The sequence below is a fragment of the Apteryx rowi genome, unplaced genomic scaffold (genome assembly GCF_003343035.1).
Source record: "Apteryx rowi isolate R43461 unplaced genomic scaffold, aptRow1 scaffold_27, whole genome shotgun sequence".
Taxonomy (NCBI): domain Eukaryota; kingdom Metazoa; phylum Chordata; class Aves; order Apterygiformes; family Apterygidae; genus Apteryx; species Apteryx rowi.
Window position 1 is genome coordinate 1,393,498 of NW_020449085.1, and position 8,572 is coordinate 1,402,069.

The 8,572-nt window shown below is 46.8% G+C and overlaps 1 protein-coding gene across 10 annotated transcripts in view; it reads left to right on the top strand.

Moving 5' to 3' along the window:
* Window positions 1–8,572, top strand: part of BBS4 (Bardet-Biedl syndrome 4) — a 45,386-nt gene that overhangs the window by 32,508 nt on the left and 4,306 nt on the right. For all 10 annotated transcript variants that reach the window (XR_003253913.1, XM_026068338.1, XM_026068347.1 and 7 more), the window contains 6 exons: window positions 409–477; window positions 1,724–1,876; window positions 2,023–2,194; window positions 2,701–2,770; window positions 7,000–7,141; window positions 7,599–7,809. Coding sequence is in view for 9 of the 10 variants with exons in the window: in XM_026068338.1 (XP_025924123.1) it covers window positions 409–477; window positions 1,724–1,876; window positions 2,023–2,194; window positions 2,701–2,770; window positions 7,000–7,141; window positions 7,599–7,809 (817 nt within the window). In the remaining variant the exon portion in view is untranslated. The remainder of the gene's footprint in view (window positions 1–408; window positions 478–1,723; window positions 1,877–2,022; window positions 2,195–2,700; window positions 2,771–6,999; window positions 7,142–7,598; window positions 7,810–8,572) is intronic.

The following is an 8,572-nucleotide window of genomic DNA, read 5'->3' on the forward strand; positions in this document are numbered from 1 at the left end:
AGGGGAAGCTCTCTTTTTGTGAAAAGAGTGCACAGCATCTTGAGGAGTGAAGAAGTTGTGGTGAGGGATTCAAAGATGTGCCAAGCAGTTTGTAGTTTGTAGTTTCTCTTCTGAAAAAGATGAAGGTGCAGAGGAATATCAACCCACAGTTCCCTCCTGTATAGAAATGTCACAGCGCAATCTGTATAGAAACCTTTGTTTGGTCAGAACAGTGAATTTCATTAAGCAAAATCCATTTTTAGGATCTGTTTTGTAAATTATTAAACAAGAATGTTTGTGTGTAATGGGAGCACTATAAAACTCACTCTTCTGAATCCTGGTTTTAGTTGAACTAGAAGTTCTGGTATCTGAAAAGCATTCTTAACCCCTTATTCCTGAATTTCTGATGCTTATTTACTTCTTTCCCAGCTTGAGGATTACCAGAAGGCTTTTGAACACCTTGGAAACGCGCTTACTTATGACCCCACCAACTACAAGGTATCGTGAGGACTGGAAAAGAACCAGCTGAATGACGATGAGATACCTCTTAAAGCTAATTCCAGTATCAGAGCTTTGCCGTCTAAGTCCAGTGTCTGAGCCTGGGAAGGCTGAAAAGGATCATGCTCCAGAAAGTTTTCTCTGAAATAGCTTCTAGGACCTTTCCCTGGGGAGGGAACTGTGTGTGTGTAAGTAGGGAAGGGGAGGAGGCAGAAAGGAGGATGCTAAGTTGATGCCTTTGGCTTTTAATCTGAAGTTGCGCCTATTTTTAACAAATGGAAATCATTTTGCTATGAAAGTCTTCAAGGCATTGTTTCAAAAATCCCCAGAGCTGTGTCTGAGTGCTTGTGACTCCTAGACATGGAGCGCAGATACGAGGGATGTCCCTTAATATTATCCTCCCATCCACTTATACACCTGTCTGTGCTGCCCGCTGTTGTATACAAATGTCATTTTTCCTCAGCTCTGGTCTGGAAAGCTGAGCCTGGCATCCAGGTTCAGTTCTTGATCCTGAAACAGCTTCCCTTTTTAGGCACGTTACTTCATTTCTCTCTGCCTCTTTCTCCTTCTGTGTGGTGATAGCAATGTAGAGTATTGAAGTGTACGGTTGACAAATGATACGTGAATGCAAACCAAATGTTGTTGTGAAAACACCTTTACACTTACAAATTTGATTTGTCACTGTGAAATATTGTAAATGACTTAACTAGCTTACTGTGGTTTAAATATAATGTGTTGCAATCACTTGCTCTTCTTTTCATGCATGTTTCCGTTAATTTGCAATATCAACCAGTCAGTGTGAACTAGGCAAGCTTTGCTGCATGTGTCTTGCTTGCCTATGTTTTAGTCTCCAGTTAACTTGCACCAGAGCTATTTCTATCCGTACTTGTTGATAAAAAGAAATTATTAGTGTATAGCTCTTCTCAGAGAATCAGGAACTCTGGAAGCTACTGCTGTCACCCCAAAACATACCCTAAGCACTATTTCCAAGCCAGTTATGATCGAAATACATAGTACAGGAAGAAACGGATTCCCTCCTTTACCCTGTCTTCTCCTGCTGTGTGTTGGGAGACTCTAGAGTCCCCATCTGCTCCGCTAGCTTTTGATCTTGGCAGCTACTAGGAGACACCTGAAAAAGACATTTGTTCTTGAGATGGTTTCAGTTTCATAACTTTGTCCCGTTGTCTTCTTGCCACATTTGGGGAAACCTGGTTCCTCAGTTGGTCTCTCTCCTGTTCTTTCCAAGGCTACCTTGGCAGCAGGCAGCATGATGCAGGCCCATGGAGATTTTGACGTTGCCCTCTCCAAATACAGGGTGGTAGCCGGTGCTGCGCCTGAAAGCCCCCCGCTGTGGAACAACATTGGAATGTGCTTCTTTGGCAAGAAGAAATACGTAGCAGTAAGTATCCGGTTTCCTTATTTATTTTTATTTTTTCTCTCCATCTGTAATTAACTTTATATAAGAACGAGAGTCCTGTTGTGGCAGAGGCAGGAGGTCTGATCCGGCTGGGCTGCGTTACAGCACACTGTTATTCCTTTTTGAAGGCTATCAGTTGCCTGAAGCGAGCAAACTACTTGGCTCCCTTTGACTGGAAGATTCTGTACAATTTGGGGTTAGTCCACCTCACGATGCAGCAGTACGCGTCTGCTTTCCACTTCCTCAGTGCTGCCATCAACTTCCAGCCCAAGATGGGAGAGCTCTATATGCTCCTGGCAGGTACGCAACGCTCCGTTACCCAGATCCGGTGTATATCTGGCTTAGGAGATGTAACATTTTGGAGAGAAAGCTTGGGCTGAAGCAAGCAAATATTGGACAAGTGCTGTACCAAGGAGCTGTTTCCCCCTAGGTCACTGGCAGGTGTGAAGCCCGAAAAGTCTGTTTTCTGTGTCTGTTGTGGATAGGAGGGTTAAATTGCAGTGAGATTCAGATTAGACATTAGAAAAAACTCTCTCTCCTTAAGAGTTTGGCACTGGAATACATTGCCTAAGGGACAGGTGTGCGTTTCCAGCGCTGGAGGCTTGTGTGATCAAGCTAGACAAATATCAGAGTCAGAGTGACACAAGTAGAGTTGCTCCTGGCCTGGGGCAGGGGCAGCGGTCCGGACAACCCTGCTAGGCACCTCTGCTCTTATTTATTTTATGATTTAACGACATTCCAAATTGTCTTAAAAGCGAAGTTGTTGTGTGCATGAACTTCTGTGTGTACGTTTTGTTTTGRTACAGTTGCTCTGACAAACCTCGAAGACATTGAGAATGCAAAACGTTCCTATGAGCAAGCCGTGGCACTGGACAAGTAAGTCTTAATCGTATCTGTTGGTTGTCTGATCAAATTGCTTCTCCTCCCTTTACCTGTTTTTCTTTGCACGCTTTGTCCCTCTGTCTACTTCTACCCTACGTGGTTCATAAAAGGGGGACATTTTTATGCTTGGAGCTGTGCAAATCGCTGTTCTGAAAAGTTTTTGGGGGTGCAGGTCAGCTCTGAAAAATGAAAAGGAAATCTTGTTTCAGACCAACCCAAAGCTGAGTTTTATTTTGTTATTTATACAGTGAGTCAGTGTTAATGACTTGGATTCCAGGCCTTCTTCCAGTTAATATTAATACAGAATGGAGCAGATTCAATAGGAGAAAAAGAGTCTTCCCAGGATATTTTGTAACCCAATGTGTGAGCGCTGTGTGGAGCAGTGGGGGGCTAGGTATGAAGCCTGTCCTGAGTTGGTCAGAGGGAAGATCTTCGTCTGGGAGAATGTGGGCAAGGAGCTAAGCTGAACGATATAAAAGGACGGCAGTGGCAGTTCTTTCTCCTCCATTTTGTGAACAACATCTACATTCACTATCTAGCCCCTAAAATCAAAGCACGTGGCTTCAGAAATGTTAAAATGAACCATTTCAGTATTAAAAATAGCAGTTGGTATCATTTCAGCCAGAAAAACAAATTTATCTCAAATTCATGAATAATTTTGGCAGCCTGGGTCTGCTTTTCTTTGCTTTTTTTTTTCCTAGTTATTTTAACTAGTAGATAATTTGATGACCATTCTTCTCCCCAGTTTACTGTGAATAGTTGCATGTTTACAGCAGCTTGCACAGTGCTCCTGAGCCGGGAGGCTCTGTGGGCTGACAGCAGAGCCGTAGGGCAGGTCCTGGGGAAAGTGCCCTTTCCCTCTGCAGCGGCCACCGCAAGGTGGCATGAGAAAATCCTGCTCCCTTTTCTTCTCTCCTTTCTAACCCAGGTTTAATTTTGGGAACTCCGAAAATCAGTAAGCCCATAAAAGAGCAGTAGGTTTCAAAAAGTAGCGTTTGACATTTTAGTGCAGTTCTCTTTGTGACGAGGTGCTGTAAACGCCCTCGGATGTTTTCCGAGAGTTACGCAGCTGGCGTGCGCGGTGGAGCGCCTGAATCCGTCGGCCCTGGGAGCCAGCACGCGCCTGGCACCGCAGTCCTTCGTGCTTAGGCATCAACAAAATTGCAAAGCGGATTTGAATGTTGCTTCTGCATCTGTTTCAAATGCCGGTAGAGCTGTGCAACCTCCGCAAGGGAACCGAACCTGTGCAACCTAAAAACGTTCCAGAAGGATTTGGAAATGTTCCATTATATTGCCGCGTGAGAACGTGGTCGTTCCTACCAAGTCCCTGACTGTAAGTCCGGCTGCAGTCGCCTTTACCTGGCTTTCCTAGTCAGACTCCCATGCCTAGCAAGGGAGTGCAGGATCTGCGATGGTGCGTGCTGCTCAGTCACGAGTTTGTGTGCTTTGATCCAGGAGCGGGAAGAGAAATTTAGCTCCACAACTTTGCCTAAATATTTGGCACTAGATTCACCAGGAAAATAAAACCCCATCAAAGGGAAAATTCGTGCCAGCTGCTGCAGACTGCTGGGAGGAATCCGCAGGCTTTGTTAGGCTCTGATCTTTGTGGCTTGTTCAGCTGACATCCCTTGCATTTTCTACAGTAACTTTTGTGGCTGGATCCGTGTTCCCACAGGCTCTCTTTGCTGGCGTATTCTGAGCAGTTTGGCCGGGATGAAGCTAGCCGTGTCTGTTTTCATTAAATACTTTTATAGCAGTGCTATGACATTGGGTGCGGGTGCCATGCTGGGGTCTGGAAGGGAAAAAATCTTGGAAAAATCTTTTAAAAAGATGTCTGCTGCTCTTCTTAGTACTGATTTTTAGCTCATAGTTGCACTTTCTTTCTGTGATTGTTTAGCCATTGATTTTTCTGACTGTCGTGTTGCTTCTCAGGTCTTGAAGGAGAATTAGTTTGAAAGGGTTCAGTTAGTTTTAAAACTGGCTGTTCCCCGTTTCCAGTGTGATGTTGTGTGGGGTTGGTTTTTTTGTAGACTTTAATGGCATTTTGGGGGGTGAAGAGATGGCTTTTTGATATCTTTCGTTTTTCACACATTACTTCCTTTGCTTTGTCTAAGACACAGAGGAGCTTTTTTTTTTTTTTTTATTGCGGGATCAGTTTCTCCATTAAGGGAGAGACAGTGGTTATAAATGCTATCAGATTCTTCCTAATAGTCTTCTTTGTCACAGCACTGTCATATAACTTAAGAGAATTGATAGTCGTGGCCTGCAAATGACACTTCCTATTTACCGAGCAGCGGTAGCAGAAGCCCTGCCTTCAGCACTCCTCACAAAGCACGCTCGCTCCGTCTGGACACCCCAGGTGTGGGTGCTGGGGTCCTTGGGTGGCTCCAGCTATCCCTGCCGCACTCCAGGAGAGGGCACTAGTCCCTCGCTCAGATTTATTGAATGAAGGTACAAAGCAGCCCTCGCTGACCTGCCTGCAGCGCTACCTGTGTGTGGCCTCTCCGCAGGGATCTGTAGCTAGACAGAGCTCTTCCAACGCCCTCCTCGACCGCATCTCCTCCGCTGAAGTCCGCTCGGATTCAGAAGAAATCCTCGCCAAATGCAGCTCTGCTCTGCTGGGTCTCAGCCTGCAGCCGGTATGAACTGAGTGTCTGGATCAGCTCCCAGGCTGGGGCCGGTGGCCCCCTTGCATTTCATTTCTTTCCTGAAGATAATAGATAAGCATTTTGCTTCTCCAAGATAAGTGTGGAATTCAGACCAGGAATGGTCAGAGCATTTTGTGGAATGTAAATTTGGGCTAGTCGAGCAAGTAGAGAAGGGTCAGGTCACTGAGGAGTTTACTTCATGTGTCAGCAGAGCCAAGGGAGTCAACTTACTCCTTCCCTCTGGTTTAGTTTGCTCACGCTCCTGGCTATGCCAGAAGAAAAGTTACTGATCCGGGTCAATGTATCCTAGCGAAGGCAGTGGATGCTCTGGAGAATGAGAATAAACAGAACATCTCTTCCCTTCTGAAATCGTCTGTGCATGCATTATCCTGCATCAGGAGGGGAGGCAGGGCTGCACGGGGCAGCACTGGAACATCTGCAATGCCAGGTTCCTCTTTGGATCCTTCATTGAGAGGGATCGCCTGCTGTTTCTCTGTGACAGTGTATACAGTTGCATATGTTTTTCATTGGCGGAATGAGAGAGAAGAGGTGGGGAAAAGAAATGTAAGCAGATGTTCTGTAGCGTCCTGGTTTGTAAAACACAATCAAGAAGCATGAGTCAGTTCCACTGTTTGTCCTGTCCCGTGACAAGCTTTTCTGCTACAAATTTGGAGAGCTATGACAGCCTGAGATAGGTCAGAGCAGAGATCAGCTTTCACAATGTGATGAAACCCCTGCAACTGCAGTTTCTGCCCCAAGAGCAAGAGGATGGAAGACCAGGCAGCGATTTGCATTTGGAGGTACCTGCTCGCTGAATGGGCGCTTGCTCTGGCTACCAACTTACAAAGGACGCTCCTGTGAGTTGCGAGTCAAGTACAAAGACTTGGCTGTTGCCAGGAGGAGCCTTAAAGGGGGTGAGGCAATCCAAAGAGCTGTCTGCATCGACACTGACGTTGTGGAGTACTTTGCTGACCCAAGCACCGAGTCCCTCGCCAAGCTAGTGGGTGTCTAACTTGTTCCAAACGTCTCTCAGTATTAGTGTTTCTGCTGTCAGCCAGGCTTCTGCAGCTGCCTTTCTAAGTCTGCACTTACTGAAAAACGCAAAAGCTTTCTGCACGTGTTCACTCTGCAGCTCTGTAGCAAACCAACCCCTCGCACACCATGGCTCTCTGTTACGCTGCGTCCCCCTCCACCCCGTAGTGTGCAACGTTCGTAGTTCTGAGATTGCTCCCAGACATTGCGTGCGTTTGAGGCGAACACTTGTGGTGTTTGAGTGAATCTCCATGGTTGCTGACAAAGCGAGCTCACCTCCTGATGGAGAGAGGAGGTCACTTTGCAGGGTGACTTACATGGACCTGACCTGAGAGCAGCTGAAACTGAGCACTGGAAACCTGTGAGCAGGCGTGAATCTGGCTCTGCAGCCCCTCATCTGCTTCGGGGTCACGTGTCCTGTGACTTGTCTCTGCCAGGCAGCAGAGTATCTCTGGCTTTGCTGCTTGGGCCCACCTTGGCGTTGTTCTTGTCAGGATAAATTTTCTTGCGCTGAATGCGATGTATCCTGTGTGTTTGCTGCAGGTGCAATCCCCTCGTCAACCTGAACTATGCTGTCCTGCTCTACAACCAGGGAGACAGGAAAGGAGCCCTCTGCCAGTACCAGGAGATGGAGAAGAAGGTCAATGTGCTGAAGGAGAGCAGTACCCTGGACTTTGACCCTGAGGTACGTGCATAAGAATTGTCAGGAGGAGCTAAGTAGCCACGTTAAGACAGGCAAGAAATGAGCAGGAAATTTGGTTTTTGAGTACAGTTATTAGGAAGAAATTCTGCTTGTGAGACTTTCTGAGTAGAGCAGTCACCTGCTGAGAGCTGCCTGCTTCATTTCTGTTCTTTGAAGCGCAGTTCTTAAATCAATACACAGCAAGACAAGATTCCCTCTTAATTAAGGGATGAATTAGGGAGATATGTTTCCTTCAAGCACCAAGGCACTAGCCAGCTCCACAGAGCGCACTTGCACACTCTCTTTCTCTCTCTGCCCCCCTTTCTCTCTCTGCCCCCCTTTCTCTCTCTGCCCCCCTTTCTCTCTCTGCCCCCCTTTCTCTCTCTGCCCCCCTTTCTCTCTTCTGGATGACTTTATTTTCTCTGTTTACAAGGATTTCCTCTTTTTGTTTCTTGAGAAGATGGTGGATGTGGCTCAGAAGATGGGAGCTGCCCTGCAAGTGGGGGAGAGCCTGGTCTGGACTAAGCTTGCTAAAGAGTCTAAATCCAAGCAGCGAGCTGCTCCATCAGGGAAGTCCTCCAGCATTCAGCAACCTTTGGGCTCTAACCAGGCCCTGGGTCAAGCCATGTCCTCAGCTGCTGGGTATGGGAAAACCATGCAACTTCCCCCAGGTACTTCTCTTTTGCATTTCTGCAAAGTGCAAGTATGGAAGGGGTAAATATTCAACAGGGAGTAGGGAAGTCTCTCTCCTTTTGGGTACAGAGTTACAGGAAGGTATTTACTTGCTTGCATGGTACTGACGTCAGCATTTGGTAACTGCTTTCCCACCTTCCTGAGTTAAGGGAGCGTGGAACAAAGATGCTCTTCCTCTGGGGTGTTGTGCGACCCTGCTTTTGCAGGGGTATGGAAAGCCAGGAAAGTTTCCTTTCCTCTCTGAGCCATGATGGGTAAAACTCCATTAGCAGGGGATTGATATCTTGCTCGGGGAAGGAGGTGGTTCCAGAAACCAGCCCTCTTGTCTTCCTTTGGAAGAGAGCAGCAGCTGACATGCACATAAAGAGGGAGGCAGGCTGCTTGGTGAAGGGAAACGATGGACAGTTTTCTGAAATGCATTCTCGTTTCCTTTATGAAAGCTGCTGCAACTGGATTGCTTTGAAGTTGTCCAGACGGGTCCCTCCATTGCAAATACTGCTGGATTGCTTTTTGATGCAGGCCATTGTACTGAAAGGAGCTCAGGAGATATCGTCAGCCTGAGAAGGCTAAGGGCAATAGCTGTACGTGCCGCTTCTTGCTAAGAGGTGGGCAGGAGCATCTCCTGAGGCGCAGTTTATGGCCTGACCTCTTCTCACCCCTCAGCTTCCAAAGAGGAATGTACTAAGATATTAGTCATGGTGGTGGTTTTCTGTCACTCTTAGTCTTGTTTCCTGTGGATTG